Genomic DNA, 24,824 nt, shown 5'->3' on the forward strand with positions numbered 1-24,824 from the left:
AGTGTGGAGAGGATTTCACCTTTGAGAAAATGATTCCATTTTGTAGAGGCATTTCTTCACCTGACTTTTTTTAAAGGCAATAGATGAGATGTAACATTGACTGGAAGGAAAATGAGATCAAAACTTTGAAAAGGGGGGTATCGTCTTTTTAATTCAGTCTTCAGGTAATATAAGGATGTCTATCCTGCTGTCAAGCCTCATTACTGAATTTTCCAAAGCCGGATAATTTGTACTTTCAGGTCTTGCCGTTTTCAGATAAACACTATGTAAAAAACAAATCTGATTTTCTGCTTCTTGAAATAAATTATTAATTCTTTCAACCTATTCTGTGTGTCTTTTTAAATCCTGTTAAGATGAATTTCAAAGCTGATAAATTATATCCATCCAAATTCTTCCTAGTGCTTCGTGTCTATCAATTCTCACTTCTGGCTTTAGCTCTGAAAAAGAAAGAAGAACTGGTTTGGATCTCATCTGAATCCTGCAGGGAGGGGATGAGGCAGGCAAGTTTAGCTCCAAGGTGATTTTTTTTTCTGCTTACACTCAAGTAACAGACCCTCTTGCTTGAACTTTCCATCAGTTCATTTACAGATTGGACAGAAATCAAGCACAAAGAACACTAACCTGAGAAGATGAAGCTCCTGATCACCTGGAATGGATTCAAGTAATACTTTGGGCTGTTGCTGTCCACTGCCCTAAACTATAAATCGAGAAGGCATACGAATTGAATGTCCCTGTCCCTAAGACAGCCACCCAACCTGACAGTGTTGGTTTCTTACCTACTGAGAGCCTGGAGGGTGGTTTAACAGTGCTCTCTGTGTTGTACCCCGGGAGGTGGCGCAAATGGTTTGTTTTTCAAAGAGGTTTTGAGCTCTTTCCCAGCAAAGGCGTCTTGCTTGAATTCTGAGGAAAATACTTTCAAATTTTATCTTTTTAAAAAACCCTTACTAAAGAGGTCCTTAATTTGGAATCTCCTTATCATCTGGTAATATCCCTCATCCTAAAGGCCTCTTTTCAAAAGTCCATTATTTTTGAGTCCTGAACTTTTACCCTTAAAGGTAGCATGTTGTATGCATATTGATAAACTTAGGGGTTTGGTCAAGCAAGACAGATGAGCACCAACTGTTTAATATGATAGTTTTATTTCACACTTTGGAAAGCTGGCTGGTTTTGCTTATTGCTGTCCTGGTATTCAGTAAAGCTTATCTATTATTATACAGCTCTGTATAATACTGTACAAGTTGTCAAATTCTTTCTCACACTTAAACTTCTCCTATGTTTCCAAAATTGTCAGCATCCTCAGAGCACCCTCTGTGTTTCAGGCTTACTGAATCCAAACCCATAGAATTGTCTGTTCATTCATACTCTTGCTTGGCCCACGTAAACAAAGCACTTTTTAAGTTTGTGTATGAAACACCGAAGTAAGAACTTATTGCAAGAATACAACCACAATGCAGCATAGACAAATATGTGAAGGTGTAGTTTTTCACGACATCATGTAATTCTGATGGCCACTTAAACTGTAAACATGAACTATTCTTCCCTTTCTGTACCAAAACAAGCTCTTTTTAAAAATAAATTGTTTGGCTTTTTTTTTCCTTTCTACAGGCTTACAAGTAACATCTGCCTATACTCTAATTCATCATTTGTTTTTCTAGGAAATTCAACAGTATATCCTCAAATACGGGTTATTGTAAAGACTGCAAGAATCTGTGCTTCCAGTGTGTACATAAATATTTGCATATTGGATATTTATAGTTGTTGGCTAGCTAAAACTACTTTTTATGAATAAAAAAAGTCATTGTGTTATTCACCTTATTTATTTTTGTGCACCCAGCACCATTCTGAAGGTACCTGTGCATGAGAATACTACTTTTCCTTTGGGTTCTTTTTTAATCATAAACTTAACAATAATTTCAGCTTTCCATATTCTTACTATGTGGGATTTTTTTAATAGTTGTTCATCTTGGATATTCTCTAAGCTGGTGTTTTATACTGATTTTTAACTGCTGATGTATTTTACATGGTTTTCTAGTTTGCTTATATATACACTTTTACTGACTAACTCATACCACTTTTATGCCACACTGTCCTGCAGTATTGACCCACTTTGAGTGCCCGTGTCTGTTGCCATCCTGGCCCACAGGTAAGGTGTGGTATCTTTTTTCCATCTTCCCCCTCTCTAAAAGACAGGTCTAAAAGAAATCCGGCTCTATCAATATGTATGTGGACTGGGCTTCAAAACTGGATTTACTGTATTTTTTTTTCTCTTTTAGAACCTCAGTATCACGCTCAGGTGACCTGTGTCCATCACAGCAGTCTCAGGCTGTGAGTCTATGTTGAGAAACCTGGTGTTGGCCGAAAGCATCAGGGAGGAGCTCCAGGACATACCATGGGATGCCCTTTCATCAAGCTACAAGTGCTTTGAGATTGCCGATAGCTGCCGATAGCGGGGATCTTGCTAATCCAGCTCCCTCTGGTAAATCTCTACTTGATTGTGTGGAGTTACAGACAAGTCTGGATGTAAACTATTCTGTAGACCATGCAGGACTGCACAGGGTCTGTGCTAATAGGGACCTCTAGGCCTAATGATTGTGCGGATGGCAGCGGTTCAAGAAAACAGGCAACAGCCATCCCACAGGCTTGTGTAAAGATATATCCAAGCATTCAGCTTTAACAGAAGGATTTTCCTCTCCCTCATTTTATCCTTCCTGCTTCCCTTGCCTTCATCTTCTGAAAATTTTGGGTCACTATGTATAAAACATTATTAGATTTGGGTCCATAAAGCATTGAGGTGCTGCTGCCAGTACTGAGGAAACTTTGCCAGTCACCATCTTCTATCTGAATGAAGTGCAATTGAATGTATTTTCCTTGTGTATTTTTGGATTAATAAAGCATAAGAAAAGTACACAAGTAAACCCCACCTTATACAATTTTAAGTTGTTTAAGGTCTTTTAACAGATCAGTAACATCCTGGGAGCTAGACTTACTAGCTTTACAGGTTTTCTGAATGATTACTTTGCTGAAAGTTGTGAGGATTGGAGTGACACTTCTGCTAATTTGTTAGCCAGATGGGGTGGATTCAGAAAATAACTCTGGAGGTACAGTGGCTCGAAGGGCAAGCAGGAACTTGCTCTGTTGTAATTTTATAGTGTTAGCAAATGCCCATAAATTTTCTCGAAGGACTGTGACTTTTGTGATGATAGGAGAAGACTAATGCATAAGCACATTTAGCGTCTGCGGAGGTTGTTTGTTTCCTAGGTGGATTTCCTGTGCTGCTTATCACAGAAGGGTCTTACAGCCTCATAAGCATTGGGAGTGAATACTAATGTTTTGAAAGTTTTTCTCTGAGATTTTAAATTACAGAATGAGTGTTTACAGAATAAGAACAGAAATATAACTTTGAAAGTGTTCTCCAGCTCACATCTTTGATTAATTACTAAAGAACGAATGGTATCATGTTTCTTTTGCAGACACAAAAGTGTGATATCTTGAAGTAAAATATTTTAAAGTTTCCTAGTCTTTTGGTATTTACAGCCCTCTCAGCTAGAGACCACTGGATCTCTGCACAGGCAAGGAAATTAGTTACTGTGTTGTCTGGCTTTGTAGCAAATGCCTGGGTGTAGTTCAATGTAGCTTAGGCAGTAATGAATATTAAGTAACCTGCTATTTTTTTTGTTGGTAGAGGCAGGTAAATTGGCAATTATCAAGTAACACCTATTGCTAATGATAAGTTTTTTTATAGGAAGGTGTTGAGATGGTGACAAAGATCTTAGGAGCTTAAATTTTTTATCTATGAAGCTTGTAATCCACCAATGCTCATACAATAAATTTATTTCAAAAATATATCATCCTGAGTCTTAGTTATTTTTCCTTGTTTCAATAAAAGTAGTAGACTTTTTCATATGGCTACCACAAACTGCAGGATTTTGGGTGTAAAGATGCGTAATTTTTGGTTTAATGGCTAGAAAGGCACTCTTCAATAGTTTCAATCCTTTATTAGCAGAGACACCATTTTGTGTGTAATCTTACAGGACAACTGTTCCTGCAGAAATAATTTCATATTTGAGAAAGTAACTCAGAATAGTGTTGTCCTTTACTTTCTCTTGCCCACTCATAAATTCTTTTCTTTTCTGTCCTAGGCTTTTTGTTTCTAAACTTTATTTGTCCCATGCCACTGCTTTAATTATTCACATGCCTGGGATTTATTGGATGTTGGTTTTCATTTGCAGGCTCCAGTATGTTTGAAAATAACCTGCAGTAATTCCTCCCTTGGGTTTTACCTGCCATTTACAGGATACTACAATATCCCACTCACAGACGAGGACAAACACCTCTTCTCCAGGGACTGGAAACATTTATAGCTTTCATGGGTGTCCTTGGGAGGAAGGCAAAAGCCCCAGTCTGTATGAGGTCCTGTTATGTGCCTTCCTGCAGGATTTTATTATTCTGTTTGCTGAACTAAACATAATTTCTGTGCATCATTAGAGGCAGAGGCCACGATGCCACCGTGTCATCCTCTCTGATACAGGAAGTAGTTGCTATTATAAAAAGTGGAATATTTTGATTTAAGCTAAAGTAGAGTTAAATTTTGTCTAAGCAATTGTGGTTTTTGAAATTTAGAATGTCCCTCTGATTGCATGGTTTCTTCCTGTGATAGCATGTTTTATTTTAGACAGTGTTTTTCCAGACACTGTTCATTCTTTGAAGATTATAATGCCTTGTGTGAAGTATTATCTGTGCTGAACAGATGTCTCTTCTACAATCACCTCCACTTGGAGTTTCTCTCCATCTCCAATGCAGGGTCAGGCAGAGCTGCAGCCAGCTCCAAATTAGCAATAGTTTTGACTGTTGGAAAGTTTTAATAACATTAAAATTAGTCCTTGAAGAGAAAGAGGATATGCATAAGATTTCTGGGAGAATTTATATATATGCGTGTAAGTGGAAAACACTTTCTGTCCCACCTCTTGTCTGGCTGCACATGATGGATGGAGATCGCTCCCCCACGTCGCCTGGGGTCTGATAAAGGATGCTGCTGTCTAAAACTCCAAAAACGAGTCCTGGGGAGTTGATTCGCTGGCATTTTCAGTATCACCGCCCCCAGCAAAAGGCGAAGTGGCCGGGAAGGCGAGGTTTCGCTTGGGTGTGGAGTTTGCCCAGCCGGGCGGTGGCTGCTCCTTATCCCGCAACCTGCCGGGAGCTGCAGGACAAGGCGAGTGGTCTGTCCTGCCTGTGCCAGGAGGAGAGAAAGAGGAGGAGGAGGAGAAGCAGGCGGGCAGCCCATCCTGAATGATGTGGCTGAAAGGGCAATGTGAGTAGCAGCCCCCCTCTCGCCACGGGGAAAGGGTGAAAGGGCTGTTCCCTAGCCAAGCACCTGACATCGCGGCTAGACCTCTGGCCAACACTGGAAAGTGGATGGATGTCCAGATTTTTAGCTTGGGATAATTCCAGCTGGAGTCTTAAATCAATTCTTTCCCTGCCTTGCTGTGTGCAGGTGGGTGTGCGTTAGCCAGGCGTGGCAGTGCGGGCATTTCGAGGCAGCCAAGCACAAAAAATAATGATACCACGCTTACATTTATAGTGCTTTAGTTGCTGCCAAGGGGCAAACCAGCACCTGAGGGAGAAAGGACATTAGGAGTTGCTATGAGATGGGACTGCTAATCATCTTCTTTTCCTTCTGCTTTGCTGTTTTACATGTCCTGCCACACCGCCGGCTGGATTGTCCACACGGTTTCTTCCTCCCTGCTCTTCTATTCCCTCTTATCTCTCTGGCGCCGTGAATATTGCTGAGTGTCTCTGGCCGAGTACCTCTCCATGGCAGAAATGGAGAGAAAGGTAGGTCTGTGACACCTGCCTGAGCACAGCACACCATCCTCATGCTGCTTGCTCCTCGGTGCTGAGCCAAGTCGCGGAGCCACAGCCTCTGGTCAGCGGTCTGGCTTTTGAGAATATAGACCAGGCTTTGCATCTTGCATCTCCTAACTGCTGTAGGTAGCAAATCTTAAGCTCTCTTAACTATGTTAAGCTTGTCTGAGGTTATGGCTTCACTGCTATTGTGTAGGTTTTTATGCGGGTACTGAAAATAGTACCATAAGTGTGCAGGAGAGGTAACTGCAGTAAATCTAAGAGATGGAGATGGACCCAGCAGATAGCTTCAGTGTGATCCCCCAGAGCCTTCTGAATCCAAAAAAAGCAAACCCAGAAGTTGGTTGACTGTGGAAATATTTTCTGGCAGTTTTGAGGACCGAGTACAAACTGTACAGGAGAGTCAGTAAATGTATTCCTTAAAAGGCATATTTTAAAACCATTTCAGAAGTTTGCAGTTTAAGTAAAATACGGAATATAATAACACGGTTGAATATTCTGTTGTTTCTCTGCTACTTGGGTAAAATGCTGTGCTCTTGAGCCCATTTTGCAACAGAGTTGCTCAGTAGTTTTAATGAAAAACAGTGCAAAATCACTGTAAAGATAAAACTATTAAGCCAATAACAGAAAAAGCAAAACAAAACCTGGCAGATCATGTCATATACTATTACAATGTGCCCTTGCCCCACCCCACTCCAAAAAAATAATCACTGAAATCATAAGTGACTCGTATTTTTCACTTAATTCTCCCTGAGTTTTGTCTTTCAAACTTGTGACTTGACCTCCTTTACAGCTCAAATATATTTTATGTATTAATCTGGAGGGTGGGTTAATAGTCAAAAAGTGAAAAGGCACCCAGGTTTCATTCTACAAGGTTCCTGCAGCTTCCTTCTTTTGTGAACTTTGTCATTGTTCACATCCACTGCATGAACTAAATGTTGGCGTAATTTTCAGTATTATTTTAGTGCAAGTTTGTATCGCTACTAGTGGTAGAGTGAGACAGGTTTCTCTCAGAATGAGGTAATATTTGGGAAACTTGTTACATCTCTCAAGATTCATTATATTACTTTCTCAGTCTTAATCCTTTGACGTAGTAAGTTTCTCATAGTTACCTTCCTTACGGTAACACAAATGCACGCACATATGACTCCTAAGCACAATGACGCAACACATTTTTTTCCCTTTTTTTCTGGTGCAGGAATAAGAAACTGGGATTATTTACAGAAGAACCTTCAAGGTTCATAATGATCTGTTGTCTTTCTTGCTGCAGTTCAAGGGCTAGAACACAACTGTGCTTCTGTTAAGGATGATTGGGTCAGAGAGGTCCACTTGCTACTTCTGGTGCTGTTACAAAGTAGGGGCAGATCAGGTGACAGCCCTGCTCAGTGTTAGCTTCACCAGTCTGTATTTTCTGCAGTGTTTTGCTAGGCTTTTTGTTTTTAAAGCTAGGTAGAAGGCAGGAAAAAACACATGCATGAATACATAACAGAGAGTAGCTAGAAAGGTAGAATCTTTACAGAAAAAAACATCTAGTCCTCATGGTGGTTATAAACTGGCTTATAAACGGAACCTGAGTGTATTAAAAAGTCTACCCTTGAGAAGTCAAACATCCTTCTGGCATGAATAACCAGAAGCAGAGCCTTCAGAATGTGTGTGTTGGACTGGTGTGTCTATTCTGCAGTAAAAGACACAGACCAATTGGGCAGAGTTGACAGTAGAGTGGTAAGACCTGCAAAACAGGACTTGAGGAGAACAAGTTAACAATCCATCCTTATTCTAGAGAAGGGGTAGGGCAGAAATCATAACATTTTTAAAAAACAGTTCCAAGAAGGAAGTGAATATCTTCTTGTATGTAAGCTGTTATAAGGAAGGTTTTGTCTAGGTGATGTGCAGTATTTTCTAGCAGGCTGGCAAAGTGAATATACTAGATAATTTTGGACATTGGTTCTGTTGAACTTGACTTTTGGGACCATGAAATAAAGAATTCTCCTTTTTCATTTTAACAGGTTGTTATGTTCTAGGACATGTTTCTTTACAGATCAGAAAGTATTTTGTGACATCAAAATATTAGTATTTTACTGTTGTGGTGTGGTATTTCATTGTTGAGAATCATAAATTAGCTTGTGCATAGATCAGGAATGCGCGTTAGCATTTCTAATGAGGAAGAACATGAAATATCCAATACGGAATTGATTTCTATTTCTTCATACTCAACAAAATTGTGGATCCTGTTGTTTTTCTAATTTGTAGATGCACTGCCGATACAGTCCATGGAAAGTGTGATGTAACTGAGAAAAGGCACTCTAGTCATGTTTGAATGCAGTGAGAGCTCATTGTGTGAATGAGGTTATTTGAGCCTCCTTCAGTTATTTTTACCCAGCGTTTCAAAAGGTGGATGGAGGGAGTTCCCTGTGTGGTCAGCATTTTAAACCATTCCTTTAGTGTCTGCCTGTCACAGAAAATCAATAATAACTGCATTCTACCTCTACAGTGATGTGTAGTATCTGGTACTTACTTTTAAGAACCCAAACCTTACTAGGATTAAGTTGAACTTCGTGCTGCTTTGTTGTATTACAAATGTGGATTGAGGGGAGTCTTGAGGAAAGCTTTCTGCTTGAATATCAAGTTTCAGAAATGGAAGGGGATTGACAGAGATGGAAATACAACAAATACTCTACTGCCACATCTCTGAAGACTGTGGTTAACACAGTATATCAGAAATAAAATAGCCAGTTTGTGTATCGGTGCCAGAGAAAATACAAAACTTTGTGTGTTGCTATGAAAACATCCTTATACCTTTGTGGTTTTCTATTTTTGTTCCTTGGCAGTTTTTGTGAAATTAGCAGGGCTCCTGTTGACATCGTTGGCTGCTTGGCACATGGGATGCTTCCTTGCTTATCTTATACCCAAAGAGACAATAAAAACTTCTGTTGCTAATCTTCAAGACATTGGAAAGAAACCACTGTTGAGGGGTAAGTAATTGTATTCTTTTTCTTATTTTTTATCTAACATATCTACATGGTAAATGACAAATGGCTTGTTAGCTAATAAGTGATTTGGTATGTGCTATGCTAAGAATGCTATGCTTTGTGAAGTTAATTAATTATTCTGAACTATTTCTTAGACACTGTCTTTGAAGAAACACAATATCAGCCTATATTTGCCAGTATTCAAATATAATTAATTGAATAGTAATGTAAGAACGCTTTATTTGCTGGTATGTATGCACAAGCCTGCAGCTTCAGCTTTGGTTCTGTGATGTGTATTTCACAGTTCTGGTAAACTGTTGAATCACTAACCCAACTTTGTGATTAAATTCTTATTGTTTTTTCCCTCTAATACGGCTGTCTGGCTTAATGTGTATATTTTTCTCATTCTGTGACTGTTATAATGTGAACAATGCTTAAAATGGGAATTGTAACTATTAATTTCAAGCTATTGCGAGGGATCCTTCACACCTCTAGTGCTTGTTTCATGTTATATGAAATAGCACAAATAATTACTCTAGATTCAAATTAGAGCGTACTCTATAGGGCATATTTCCTTAAATAAGCTTGCCTTTTGTCCCAGCAGCTGTTTGAAAGTTAATGATAACTCAAAGCCCAGGCAAAACTGTGATAATGTTGCCATGATAGTAGAAAACCAGGAGGACTGAATTTTGTTTATATATGTTTGGTTTTAGGATGTTGACATTAAGTGATTCTTTCCATCTAGAAATTATTTATGCAGCATCCAAGAGAACATTGTCTCTTCTTTGTTGTTGTAGCTCCATCACCAAAAAGGCAGAAGTGTGATCACTGGTCTCCCTGCCCTCTTGGGGACTACGCCTATCGAATCCTTAGCGGTGGTGGCAAAGCAAATCTGGCTAAAATTTGTTTTGAGGATGAGCTGTGAGTACTAGTCTAACTTTAAATCTAAGAAAGTGCTTTGTAGTGTGAAGAAGGGTGTTAATTTTGATTCACTAGCAGTACGTGAGCTCCTACCAGGAGGGCTCCTATTCTGGTGACAAACTTCAGAATATATCTGAATGTATTTATCGCTTCCTCTCAGCCCTTTTTTAAAAAAAATACCTTACCTCAGGTTATTTTCTTTGAAACTGTTAGTTTCAGTAATGATTTTTAATCTTAATGGTTCTGGATAGCCAGTTTACAGAATATTGAATGGTCAACACCCTCTGAAAGTCAAGTTTTCTCATGGCTTTTCAAACTGGACAGGTAGAGTCACTCCAAAACCTTGCAATGATGTTTGGTGTAGATATAATCCACAAAGAATACTGCCACAAAACCACACTATATATTGGCTTGTTTCTACTTTATCTTTCTGGCTGCGTTTGTACACAGTGCATACTTGATTTGGCTCATTTTGAAAGACTCCGTGTGCATCATTGCAGGAAAGTAACCAATGTGTAATGCATAAGATTTTTAAGCCATATCTCTTGTTTACTCTGAAATCTTGAATTAAATAACTGAAGAAAATAGGAACATCAGAAGGTGACTTAGTATTAGTAAATGTAACTTTTGATCTGAGCTTCTGGATGGATGCGTTCTACTGATACTGTATTCATTTTTGTTCCAGGCTTATAAGTGAAGAGAAGGGTAATGTTGGAAGAGGTATAAACATTGCCATTGTGAATTGTAAGTAAGAGGAAAAAAATGCTAGAGAGAGACATACCTTTGTACTCCAGTAATTTACAAAGGTTCTTGGGGGGGGTGATGTTCGGTTTTGGGTGTTTTTGCTGGCTAGTATGGAAGGAAAGGGAAAGAGGAAAACTGCAAACTTGATTCATGTTAAACGTAAGGAAAAACAAATCTGTGTTTGAGAGAAATAGTCTTCTAGCTAAATGAAAGCAATATGTTCATAATCAGTATAAGAAAACAGAAAACGTGTACATAGAAACAGTATATATGTGTTTTATTAGGTAAAAAAGCTGCTTCTTATGTAACATATCAACTCTTCGGTGTGCAGTTCCTGAAAATAAACCCTGATCTCCAGCAGTAAGACTGAACTTCCAAGTTCAGTCCTTGATGCAGAATATCCACTGTCCCACTGATAAAGGGGCAATCAGGAACTGAGAATTGCAGTTCCACCCCAAGGTACAAATTCCTTTTCCAGACTTGGACAGTGAAGAGAAAGATAAACACAAAGCTTGATTAATTCATTTTTGGACTTCAGTAAAGCCTTTGACACAGTTTCTCACAGCATGGGAGGTTCAGGCTAGACATCAGGAAAAAATATTTCATGAAAGGGGTCATTTGGCACTGGAACAGGCTGCCCAGGGAGGTGGTTGAGTCACCTTCCCTGGAGGTGTTTAAATGATGGATGGACGAGGTGCTGAGGGGCATGGTTTAGTGATTGATAGGAATGGTTGGACTCGATGATCCAGTGGGTCCTTTCCAACCTAGTGATTCTATGATTCTATGATTCTAATATTAAACTGTAATTATATGTCTTTGCTTATAGTAGGAGCTATTGGAAAGCAGAAGGTACAGTTTATTCCAGATCTTCCATTTTAACTTAGGTGAATGGCAATGGTAATGAAGCACAGTGTATTCAATAATGGATCCCGAGAGAAATGAATGCTGAAATGTTGTGGAGGAGGGGAAGAAAGGGAGTTCAAATGCACATCAAGTTGGCTTTGATCACAAAACACTTACATTGCAGTTTTTTGTTTCCTTATTGCTAAGTAAGATCTTGACCTTGTCTAAACTTCCATGATTCTACTGAAGTCACTGGGTTAAACTACCATAGACAAGAATCTGTTCCATCCTTTTTCCCCAGTTAACTACTTCACTGTTTTTTCCAATAAGGAATCATAAAAACTTTACTGGTTCTAACAGTTAAATATTTTAGAATGAGTTTTTGGCATAGAGCTGTAGAATAAGAGGGCAAATACTCTTCCTGAATGCATAAGCAAGATTATAGTAAATAGTAGTAGGGAATTAGCATTGTCTTTGGGTCTGACATTAATAAGGAAAAAGACGTTACATATCACATGTTGCGCATTTTTAAACAGCCATTTCTTTCATTTAACACACAGTCACTTTAGCTATGCTTTCGCCTCCATGTGCAGGTAAATCTGTCCAATTATCTTGAACCAATGTGTAGTGAGAAATATTTTCTACATTTCCCCTAATTATATCAGTTAAGCTACTGACTACACTCAGTAAGTTTCCTATGGCATCATACTTGTGTTTTATTCCATAACGATAACTCTTTTTTCTCTGAATGAATATAGCCTTTTGCTAGAAGACAGACAAAAATATTAAGCCCTAGCTAACAACATACAGGGAGAGAAAGAATTTTGTGGATTTCTGCGGTTGTCACCACAGCCTTTTCCATTTTTTTTTTCTGATCTTTGCTCAGAAAAAGCCCAGTTCCAGAATGCTGTTTTACCACTGACAGATTTTTTGCCACCTTTTCCCCTCATCAGCCTGAGAAACCTGCTATTTAGAATCCTATGTTCAGAAGAATTTGCCTTCATGATTTTACTATATATGGATGAATGCTAAGCAAGGAATTAATGAAGAATTGTTCAATCTTCTCACTAGAAATGAGCTGATGCACACTAAATGGATAAAACCATTTCATGTAGTAGGGATACAGGTCTTGGACAACTAAGATAAAAATCTTGGATAAAGATAATTAACTCAGCATGGATTTAGAAATTTGGCAAGTAATTCCAATTGTGTTCTTTAAATAAAGACAGCCATCTAAACAGCAGTGTAATTAATGTGAATATTGACCAAAATGGTTTGGAATGCCTAACTGTTTGCATGCCTAATTTCTGATATAGTAATGATGAGTGGTGAGTTTCTGTACACTGATATTCAAATAGTATGTAAGCTTGAACATCTGAAACACTACACAGAACAGTTTTAAGCTCATTCAAAGAGTCTTCACTTAAACCAATTTATGGTTGTGACCTAGGATAGCATATGTATACATAAAACCACAGAAGTATACAGTAAACTGAATTCCTTCTTTAAAATAAAAAAGTAATAAAAATATTTTAGTCACATTCAATGGTTCAAGGACTACATGAAACAAAATATACCCCCCAAATCTTAAGCTTAAATTATTCCATATTCCTTCCACTTTAAAAACTTAAAAGAAAACTCAGAAGCCAAATAATGCCCCAAATTGTATATGCCTGACTTCAGCTAAAAACACTGTATATGCTAGTTAAAGTTAATCAGTTTTGCTCGCATTTACACAACATTTTTTTAATTGCAGTTAAAACAGGAAAAGTTACATCAGCAAGATATTTCGACATGTGGAATGGAGGTAGGGAAAAGAGTACAACAGAGCTTTTGGGAATATTTCAGTTTTGAGAAAGAACTTAAATGTATATAATTATCCTGCTCTTTCAAATTACCATGATTGCATTAATGACAGGGATCAGCTAGAAACAAACAGGTGTTGTGTTCATAAAATATGCTCTGGCTAGATCTGATGACAAATTTTGCCTGAAATCTGAATTTCTCCTGTTGGAGAAATTCTGTCTTATTTTGGTCTTGCTTTTTTAAAAAAGAGAAATGTCAAAATGTCTTTTTTTTAAATTGTCTTTTTTGGGTTTTCTCCATTATTTTACTCTGGTAGGAATAGCATATAACTGGGCTCCACATCCAGATATTTCACTCAGCAAACTTCCTTTTTCTAGCATATTTTGTTCTATTTTAATTGTAAAATCATCATGGGAAGTATGCTAATCTGTCTCTTAACCTCCCTTCATGTAGCTGGAAAGATGATCTTCTTTAAAAATAGCGTTTAACATGTTTTCCAAACCTTGAATAAGTTTCCTTACCTATTAGTGTGCAGAAACAGAATTCTGTGAGGCACTGGAAGCTGACTCTCTGACCGCTTAAGAGTGCTTGTGACCTTATATGCATGAATAGCAGTCACATTGGGAATAGTCATGGGGCTACAATTTTATACACAGTGTGTAGATTTTAATGTCTCCAGGGCTCCTGTTACTTTTTTGGTTTTTTTCCAATGTGGAAAACGAGTGTCTTGTATGTGTTTAGGAATTGCAAAATCAGGGAACAGCTCAGTGCTGCAAACAGGCTACCTCTTAATGAAAGTGGATGTACAATGGAGTGTGTAACTCAGCTCTACAGTTAGCATGGTAGTAGGCTTTGGTTGCATGCATAGCATTATGTGAGGTAAGCATAAGAACCCATCTACATACTTACCATAGGCAAAAATGGCTTTTGTAAAAGTTCAGAAGTGTATTTACTACTGGGAAATATAGATCAGTCCACGCTCTCCTAGCCTCCATTGAGAGCTAGCAGGAGTATCTGTACCTTTCAGGATTAAACCTTCTGCCTGTAAACAGAAAAATTGCCTAATTAGGTTTCATTTTGAATAGACAAGGCCAAAATGTGAGAAGTCAAAACCAGATGTAATGTGATATTTGTGTAATGAATAATCAGTTGTGTAACTGATTCAGCAGACCGTTCAGGAGAGATGATGACTTTCATTAACAAAGCACCAGAGGGGTCCCTCCTATTGATGGTGACTCAAGATGATGGAAGCACTCGGTAAGCAAGTTATTTGTGACAGACTAAGGAACAGAGCTATGAATGGCTTCAAAATCACTATTGAATAAAAGTGTAAGGGAATGGTAAATGTCACTCTATAGTCAGGTTTGTCTCTCATTTCCTGACTAAAAGTTTTGATTCCATGTCCATTCAGTGCTTGCCTCTATCATCTATACTGATGCTTCCAAAGATGGATAGATACTGTTACATTTGTTTACAATCACCAGTTGTCCTCATAAAGGGCACTGCTGTTAACCCTGGGTCACAATCTTCTATTAAGAGCATAGTTACACCTCCAATTATTATGTATCTTGTTTGCTTTCCTTCTTGCCTCTCAGTCTGATTCTTTAAGAGCTTTCAAATCTTAGGGGTTTTTTAATCTCGATTCATAATATGGTAATTAGAAAGGGAAAGACTTAATAACATGGTTGATAAACATCTGATGCCCTTGTCCTTATTTAATAAGCGTTGAAACATCAAATAGTATTTTAGATAAATTTTTCTTTCTGCTGTGCTTTTACAAGAAGGTTGTATTAACATAAGGAATGTAGAGGGGAGGAAGGAAAAGAATTTTGCTCTGTTAAGTTTTATGGCATGGTACTAAGACAGCTCTCAGGATTTTTTTAACTCCTCATTGCTGCTTCTGCTGACCTACTAGTGTAAAACATTCATCAGCTGTGTTGGTTTTCAGTATTTTTCATGTCTTTAATTCTTAACACACTCTTTCATTAAATTTGCCTAGGTTGAAAAATGATGCCAAAACATTAGTAGAAAAGCTGGGAAGTAAAGAAATATGGAATATGAAGTTCAGGTCAAGCTGGGCGTTTATAGCTGCCAAAGGCTTCAAGCTACCAGATAATATCCAAAAAGAAAAGGTCAGGTTAATTTTCTTTTCACTTTGTATTTGTCTATATATTAGGTATAACCTTCTGGTGCAGGTTTCGTAGGTTAGCTTTGATAGATATGGTCTGTTCAGTAAGCCTCAGTCATACAAAGGAGGTTCTCTAATGTGTCTTAATCCCTTGCTTTGGATCTGGGCCATGTACAGTACAGACTTAAACCACACCAGCATTAAAACATCTGTAGACAAATTCTAGAGGTTTCTGGCAATTCTGGAGAGTCTCAGTTTTGAAATGTCCAACCTGACATGCCATATAGAGGCTTATATTTTCTTCCGGAAGGACAGATGCTAAGGACTGTTTAGATATGAAAATTTAACTGTCTCAAATTGGCCGTGCATATACAGCAATGCTTGTATCACAGAACTTTTCTGAGTACCTTGCCCTCAGGCTTCAGGAGGACCAAAGATACCATTTTTATATCAGATTTCTGTTTGCATTTGTGACCTTGTTGTATTTGCTTTCTGTAAGCCCAGTGGTGCTCATCTGTATGACAGAGAGACAGACAGAAATGCAAAACCCAATACAAAGGTCCATTCCCTTGATGATACTGTGAAACTTCCATAGTTGTTTTTTGTCCCAGAATACTGTTGCAATTTTCTTCACATTACTGAGCTTCTGCGTGAAAAAGGTATTCAATTTAGTGTATATTATGAGAGCCATCTGGGAAATAAACAAAGCATTCTGTGTAAGAGAGAAACTGGTGGAATCTTTGTGTATTATATCACGCAAGACGTGCAATGCCCTACTTCACTTCTCAGTCCTACCACGCTACCCCTCTTCTGTCGTATGAGGTTCAACAAAGCAATTTGTAAATGGTGAGCCAAATACAGATTTGGTTTTAATTATTTCTTATTTTTTAAAAAAAACAGATAGAGCACTCTGACAAGAAGAACAACAAATATGGTGGCTGGCCAGCTGAAGTCCAAATAGAAGGCTGTATCCCAAGAAACCTGATCTGAACAAATGCATACCTCATTAATAAAGATGATTCTATATTTTTATATCTATGATTCTAGTAAATTGCCTCCAGAAGCCAATATGCATCTGAACACTAATTGTAAAATAAGTTATATGCACATTTTTTAATCTTTCTTTCCTCTGTGAGGTTTTACTTTAATCTGAAAACAAATAGCTGTTTTGATGTCAACTGGAAGTAATACACCCTGGTTTAGAATTACAATGTTCAGGAAGTTATTCAAAAAATACTGGGATTTTTTAAAGGGATTATACGTGATCATTAATAATTTTAGTGGGTTTGTTGTTAATATGTGTTTTCTTTTTGTTCCCTTTAAAGACAAGTATACAAATAGAACATAGTCTAAATTGTAAATAAAATTGCTAGCAATAAAGCAAATTATTTTGATGTTAGCTTATTAATAACCACTTCTGTTCAGTAAAAATATGGAAATAGTAACATTTGTTGAGCTGGTTTTGGCATTGTTGACAACGTGGAATATCAATTTTTACAAGTAACAATCAAGTTACTTGAATTATTTTCCTAAATTTTAGCTGCAAATCTACATGGTTTGTTTAACTTTTTTTTTTCTTCCCGTGAGTTTAACTCTAAAAAAATGTCATGACTTCATGTTATTCCTGCTGACTGTAGAATCAAACACATGATTATAAGGAAGCTTCATTTTCCCATTTTCTCAAACACATCAAGTATGTCTGGACCTTTCTTAAACGGTATTTGTCTCCCCTGTTGTTCAAAAGCCTCCCATATAGCAGATTTCACAGTGTAAGTTCCTTTCTAGAGCATTTCACTGTTAAGTTGTTCTCCAAATATACTGAATTAACCTAAAAGGACTAAGCCAATTACATGGAGAAAAACTCATCGTTGTTGTTTTTATTCTAGTCTATCATGTATCTGATGATTGTCCTTATCAACCCTCTCATCCCTAGACTGAACCTATCTGGTATAATTTATCATTTCTTCACTTTTTCCTCAACATTAAAACATTCATTTAGTGTCAACTTTCTTGAAATGCTGTGTTTTGAATGGGTCACAGCAACTACTTACAAGCATCCCACACCCTAGACTCTTGACAGGAATAAATGGGAAGTGGTGACCTGAAACGGTGGCTGCCAACAGCCAGAGATTCCATCTGCTTTTGCTCTCCATGTTGCCTGGTTGAAGCCATCTCAGCAGTGGTCCAGATCTCTACCCTTGTAGCAGGTGCTACTACCTACTTGTAGTCACTGCTGTATTCCCAGCAGTTTTCTGGTATTGCATCCTCCACCAGTCCCTAAAAGTACATTTCCTGCTACAGGTTTGTAAACTGTTCTATAGCCCAGGGATGCTGCCAAAGAAAGCAGTAAAATTAGCTTGAGTCAATTTTACTTTGGCAGACTCACAATGGCTGCTCCATATCACTTTACTGCTGATGAGGTGGTTACAAATTGAGTACTTAAATAGCTGTTTCAATATTTTTATATATCTAGATCATTCCTCTTTTGTTCTTTTTACTTGTTCATCCTACAAGCTGTGTACATTGCTTTTATGCATCCAGTGGTAAACGCATGAGAACTGTTGTAACACGTACTGAACTTGCCCTCATTCTTGAAACTTAGGGATTTGGATGGAAGAGCCAAGGTTTTCTAGCTGCTGCAGACTACCTCGCAGTTAAGAAAACTTCTCTCTGCCTCTGCTGCTGTTCATTGCATGTGTATTTTAGCAAGACAGGAGAGCTGTCATAGGTGTCTAGCTTCCATATGAGCCTGTGTGGGCCAGAGCTTCTGCAAAGATACTTCAGTGTTTATTCCGTGGGAGGTTTAAAGCAGTGGGTTCCAGGTACTTTTTATGTGCTTCCTAGGGTTGTTATAGCATTGCAATGATATCAAACTGTTCCTGTGCTTCACATAAAGTGACCTAACCAACAGCATGTTAGTGTCCCTGTAATCCTGATCAATGCCAAGATGAGATGTGTAGCTTGTGTATGTTTATTTTCTTAAGAGTACAGATTCGTGACACCAATAATTTATTTAGGCAGTGTTCATGTTACTGGCAAAACATTTATTCCTTCACATTGTAATCATCTTTTTTTACATGCCTGAATCATAAAAGTAACATAATTAAGTACTAACTGTTGGCAATCCTCAGAGTGTCAAGCTCTGACACAGTCCTCAAACTCCGTGCAATCTGAGTCATTGCCTTCTACTTTGGGCCATAATTAATCTTACATTAATTACAATTAAATTTTACATCTGTGTCTGTTTAGCAGCTACCATGAAGTATGCAAGTACTCCACTCTTTACATTTATTCTGTTTTTCACACTGTGCAAGTACTCCATTCTTTACAAATGGTCAACAGTAAAAGGTGTATAACTCTAAACTGAATCACAGATCAAACCGCCAAGGGCCTTTCACAGCACAGGTTCCAGCAAAATGTTCTTCATTTCCATCATGTTTTTACTTTTCCAGAGAAGCAGCTGAGTCATGGAGACAAGAGTGTTAAGGATTCACAGCTCTGATCATCAGCTTTGTTTTTCTTTGCTTATGCCAGTGTTTAAATAAGGTAGACAGAGGAGCCTCAAGTTCTTTGATAACTCTCTGATCTCAAGAACTCATGGAAAAGTGATCACTTGAGAAAAAGAGGTACCACTTTTTCAATTCTTTTCAGAGCAGAAGCAATCTTACAGAAATTTGGTTTGAAAGCGGGCTTTCAACTTTGTGCACACACACCTCGAACACTTTAAATGAACTCCCTTCTAAGAAGGAATGAAAAGCTTTTCATGGAACTGTAATCCTGAAAACTTAATCAGGGGAAATGTTAAATAGCTTTGGATTTAAAAACAATCAAAATATTATGAGGTTAAACATTTAATTTTATTTGGAAGTGAGACCACCAGGTGTAGGACCCCTAATGCAAATCTCCTCCCTTACCTTCTCTGTTATGTGTTCTAGGCAAACTCCAGTGGTGGAGGTCAACCCTGTTGATACCAGGTGACCCTGTCAACCACAAGCAGCAGGTAGGAAGCTACTTGCTGTGCTCTCCTGGGCTGGGTAGGTGCTGTGGTCTTCACCTTATGAAATACTTCTAGGTGGTCAGTACAACATGTGGGATCACCACCATGAAATGAAGTTAAAACCTGCAGAGGAATCTTTTTCTAAACCCCAGTAGGCAAATCCAATGGGAAAATAAGAGCTTCAGGCAGCAGCATTACACAGGGCTTGGGTTGTGTATTTAAAAGCAAAATAGCACAGCAGGTGGCAGCAGTGTCTTTCCAGATCCTCTGCATTTGTTTTTAGATATAACCGACCTCTTTGGGGTTACCTGTCTCAGACAGGCACTGGAAGCCACAGACATGGATGGATGTTGCCCTACCTTTCATTTTCAGCTGGATGGAAAGTCAGCAGCTTTGCTTCTAACGTGCCAGATCTTCCTTTCCTGTGTTTTGCCAGTGGCAGGCTCCCATTTCAGGTATCCCCACCAGCACCAGTTTACTGGCTGGCATTCCTCACAAGAAATGTTCAAATAGGTCCCTTGTATCCCCTGACCATTTAGGTAGACGTTTTAGGTAAGAGCAATTAGAAAAGGTAGCTATCATTCCCACTTTTCCCTCCAGTGTAAAAGTGGCAGCCAATCCAACAAAGAACATAGCAGCACCGATTTTTATCTCTTTATTTAAGAGAATGAAAAGCATTTCAGGGTCTTGACATACCTCTTAAAAATCCATGGATTCCTGGCAGTCCAATTTAATGGCAACAGTAGGAAATATTTATCAAAAAAATAAGTAGCATTTTCAGTTCCTCAGTTCTTTCTTCAGGTGCTCTGTGTAATGTTATCTACCTCAAAGTGGGAAGTTTCCACTATATTTAAATGAAAAACACAAGAAAGGAAAAGTTCTTCAGCGAAAGATGCCCTTTTGCAGGCAGGCTGTGCTTAAAGCAAAACTCCCACTGACTGCAATCCACTCAGAAAAGCAAAGAGAAGCTGATGCTTTCACTTACACATAGTGCCTGGTGGGAAGTAATACATGAGGATCATGTCTCTGATCTCTTCCTAGCTGTAAGTGAAATGCTGAGCCATGACTAGAATTCATGGGATTAAGGTGGGTGGTTTTAATAACGTTTGAGTGGCTGTAGCTCCTCTTTTCCTGGGTCTCTGAAATGTTGACGTCACTTCTTTCCTGGATTTTTTGTGTGTTATTTTGTTGTTTGGGTTTTTTTTTCTTTTCTTTACAAGGGTGATTTTCAGCAGCATAGCAAATGTGGATTCTTCCTCTTCAAATACAAACTTTACTCTAGCAGCTCTAACATGACTTTTTCCCCCTCTTCCAAAGACAAGTGCTGGAAGTAGACGGTTTAGGCTGACCCAGTCTCCATTGCAGGTATTATTAAAAATAAAACCCCCACTTTTTAATAGTTATGTTTCACCCAAAAGCAATATATATTTCAACCTTATACTTCTGATATAAATCTTACGTGGTTATACTTTATATGGCTGCTTTCTGTCTCCTGGGCATTCTCTACCAGAGTTCTCAGGAATGAGACTGAACTTCTACCTTCTCCACCAGACCAGGAAGTCTATGACAACCTGGTCTTTGAAAAGAGAAATGAGATCTTGAAGTAACACTTTCCAATGGGTTATTAGGGCTTCAAGGCCTTATCTTGACTATAAATTCCAGTTTCGCTCCCATCCGGATTCACTGAATGGCATGGTGCTACCTGATCAGATTAACTGCCTGAAAGAAGTAGAAGTGGAAGAATTAGACCTTGCATATCTCTGGGTTTTGCAGACAGAACACAAAACACCATGTGTAGTTAGTTTCTGATTTTCCTTCTGATAACTTACAGGATAGAACTGGAGTCCCAGAGCAAAGCTCTGCTTCCTGTGAGACTAGTGTCCATCAGAGTGATCCACATCTCTGAATGTTTAGTTAATTGATGCGGCCTCTACTTTCCACACCCACTCACCAGCTAGACAAGCATTTCTTGCAGCTGATGAACGGGGGGGGGGGGCTCAACAGTCCCAAATTAGCAGGTTTTTGACTGCTGATTGTTGAAAATCCCCATTATAACAAGAATGGAAGAGAAAGACCACCCCTCCTCCACCCTCACTTCCTCCACATTCATGAGGGAGATTTCTGTGCCATTTGTGGTATTCCTGCCTGCCCTTCAGCCCGAACGATAAGTCACTTCTGCAGTAAACTATTGCTTGCTCTGCTGGGGACTTAGTAATTTCCCTGAGAAGGATATACAGAAACACAATCAATAGTTTTCAAGTAAAAGGAAAGGGACATAAAATTAAAGGGATCTATAATTCACACATGAATTTCTACTTACAAACTTTTCAAGCCATTGGGCAGAGACAAAACATAGTTAACAAAGAACTACTACTATCCACTTAATTTCAGCTGTAAGCTAGCCAGTTCGGGTAGGTCACAGAAACTGCCCATAGCAATATGGAGCTCAACAGACTAACATAGGCAATGCTGAGCCTCGCACTGCTCCAGCTCTACTACTGCCAAAATTGGTTTTAAGCCAACCCCTGAACTTTCTTATTTACTAGTGGCTCTCTGGCATGGTAGCACAGCAAAGCTTCCAGCAACAGCACTTACCACAGCACCATGCAATTAGGTCTGCATTTTACTGAAGAACTTGAGCCTTAATCAGTCCTGGAGAAGCATCGTACAAATTTTAGCCTTGATTATCACCTACTCCAGAAAATGGTATAGTGATATAAAAGGTAAGATTTATCTACATCCTCTGAGATCTGAATCGTGCTGTTTACTAAAGGCTAAGGCATTTTGTCTTCAGCTTTCCTGATTTTTCCTACAGCTCTTCACGTGTTTCACTGTGCTGTGATTAACACAGTAACTACTTTTTCCAAGTAACAGATAGTTACTTGGCAGATAGTCAACATTTTAACAAAAAGTACTGAGAATCCCACTATTTACAACCACTGCTACCACCAGTTCTACCATGTGCTGAGCATGCCTGGCTCAGTAGCAGAGGCAAACAGGAACATGTTCTACAGCCAACTCACTAATGTCCAGTTAAATCAATAAAAAACCAAAAGAAAAACCCAAACAAAAAAAACCCTAACCTACAGACTTGGAGCTGGACAGCAAGGAAACAGTATCTAATGTGTAAATGGCACTGTACATAGTAAATTCCAATATAATCTGGAGCTGCAGACCAACAAAGAAAGAGAAAGGTGTAAATATGTGTTAACAAACATATACTTATGTAACCCTAAGTGGAAGGATAGAGAGGGGTAGAGGGGAAGAAAAGAAGACAGAAAATAAAAAACAGCAACATGAACATCATATTCCTCTCTATGAAGGACTTCAGATGCTGACAACTCACGTAATATCACCACCATCAACACCATCAGCACGAAACCACTGACCTTAGGATCCAGAAAAACAGTGGAACAGTCACCAAATAAGTGTGTGTTACAATTTTAATTATATTATTGCTATTATTCTGTATATGAGGTCACTACTTACATTACTGTTCTATGTTTCTCTGTAGTAATTAGATCATAGAATCATAGAATAGTTTGGGTTGGAAGGGACTTTAAAGATCATCAAGTTCCAACCTGCCTGCCATAGGCAGGGACATCTCCCACTAGATCAGGCTGCCCAAGGCCCCATCCAACCTGGCCTTGAACACCTCCAGGGATGGGGCAGCCACAGCATCCCTGGGCAACCTGTTCTTGTGCTTCACCACTCTCATAGTGAAGAAATTCCTCCTTATGTCTAGTCTAAACCTGCCCCTTTCCAATTTATAGCCACTGCCCCTAGTCCTACCACTCCACCCCTTTATAAAAAGTCCCTCCCTAGCTTTCTTGTAGGCCCCCTTCAGGTACTGGAAGGTCGCTATAACGTCTCCTTCGAGCCTTCTGTTCTCCGGGCTGAACAACCCCAACTCTCTCAGCCTGACTTAGATAGTCACATATGCACCCAAAAAAGCAGGAAACTGTAGCCAATAAGGAACGAATATGACCACAGATCAGGTTCAACTTAGGGGTATAAATGTGGCCCTGCTGGGACACCTTCTTTGAGCCAGTCTTCCTTGGGACTATAGTTGGGGGACTCTTTCCTTGGATCAGGACACCATCCAAGGAAACGTACTGTGATCGAGTACCCTCCTCTTTCTGGTGAGTGAATTGCATGTTTTGCTCATCATTCTAAGCCTAGAACTGACTGTTAATCATGTAGTGATAATTCTGATCTGACACTCTGAACCTGTAAATAAGTCGTGTTTATTGAAGTGCTGTAAGTACAATTTCTACTAAATGTCTTTGTTACGATTATACCTCCCTGTTTGGGAAGCTGTAATGCAGGGCTGCCTGTGTAGCAACACCAGCTATACACATCCCTCCGCTCTAAATTGTAGCACATATGAAGTCTGTTCTCCTCTTTCACCAGTATTCAAACGGGGCTCAAACAAACATCTTACATGCCTGCACCTCCCAGTTTAGTGTGAGCATGCTCCAACGATTATACCTATTCCCAGTTACATCCAACCAATCCTTGAATAGCCTTTACATTGGTCATACTATCCCTTTGCCCCATCTACTGGGAAGGACTTATCTCTCACAGGTGTTGGGATCATCATCCAAGGGAGCCATAGCCACCAGGAAATGGAATGTAACAAAGAGCAAAAATGCAACTAGGGTGGTGGCTGGACACTAATTGGCTACCCTCCTTTTTTGGGTGAGTGAATTGCATAGTTTGAGTCATTGCTCCAGCTCCTTCTTGAAGTGCGCTTTCTCCCTGGTGATCCAGCAGGAGTGAAAATTTGTGCCCCTTCCACTACCAGCTAAGACCTGCAAGGGAAGACTTCTCAGATGCTTTAATCATGTCTCCCTTTCCACTTCCTGAGATATTCCTCCCCCTGCTCTTTGAGTGAACCAAGCCTCTTGTCTATGATATAATCTTGCCTAGGTAAGATTCGCTAGGTAATCTATAGGAGCAGAACATAAGGATTTACAAAATGGCACTACAGGCATTTACCTTCCTTCAAAACTGGAGCCATATAAACTGTAGTTTTAGAGATTCAGAAGCACTCTATTTTATACAGAGTGTCCCCGTCTATATAAAATTATTATTATCAGGATCATGGGTATGTATGCACGACCTGAGTATGCATCTTCTCCATGTTCAGATGGGGAAGTAACCCACTGATTTATTTAGAGATATGACTTTACAAGTGCCATTGAAAGGCTGTTCGGGAATTCCTTCAATTCTCGCACCCCAAACAACCCTTTCCTTTCCTGGAGGAAATAATGACAACAAAGATGTAAATGTAATTTTGGCATCCCAGTTGCCATCCATTTCAGTTTCCTATCTATAGTATAGCAGTCTAGACCTTTCCTGGCTCTTCCCCCAAATACATAACATAGAGGGATGGTCTGTAACCCTCTTTGTCCAAGTTCTTTTGTTCTGCAAAGATAGCCAGCAGTGTCAGGGGATTTCCAACATATACCAACACGTGAATAATTTCAGAATAGCAAATGGGCTTACAGGGTCTTGCATACATATAATCCTCACTGACCTACCCTATATT

The 24,824-nt window shown here is 38.9% G+C and overlaps 1 protein-coding gene across 1 annotated transcript; it reads left to right on the top strand.

The window, feature by feature from the left end:
* Positions 1 to 2,020: 2,020 nt before the first annotated feature.
* Positions 2,021 to 16,263, top strand: FAM3B (FAM3 metabolism regulating signaling molecule B). The gene is given in 9 exon segments (XM_069849939.1): positions 2,021 to 2,429; positions 2,431 to 2,476; positions 8,691 to 8,834; positions 9,629 to 9,752; positions 10,438 to 10,496; positions 13,096 to 13,146; positions 14,315 to 14,402; positions 15,145 to 15,277; positions 16,174 to 16,263. Coding segments are annotated over 9 exon segments (831 nt in total). The 5' UTR covers positions 2,021 to 2,333.
* Positions 16,264 to 24,824: the final 8,561 nt, after the last annotated feature.

Source organism: Phaenicophaeus curvirostris, chromosome 1 (assembly GCF_032191515.1).
Source record: "Phaenicophaeus curvirostris isolate KB17595 chromosome 1, BPBGC_Pcur_1.0, whole genome shotgun sequence".
NCBI lineage: Eukaryota > Metazoa > Chordata > Aves > Cuculiformes > Cuculidae > Phaenicophaeus > Phaenicophaeus curvirostris.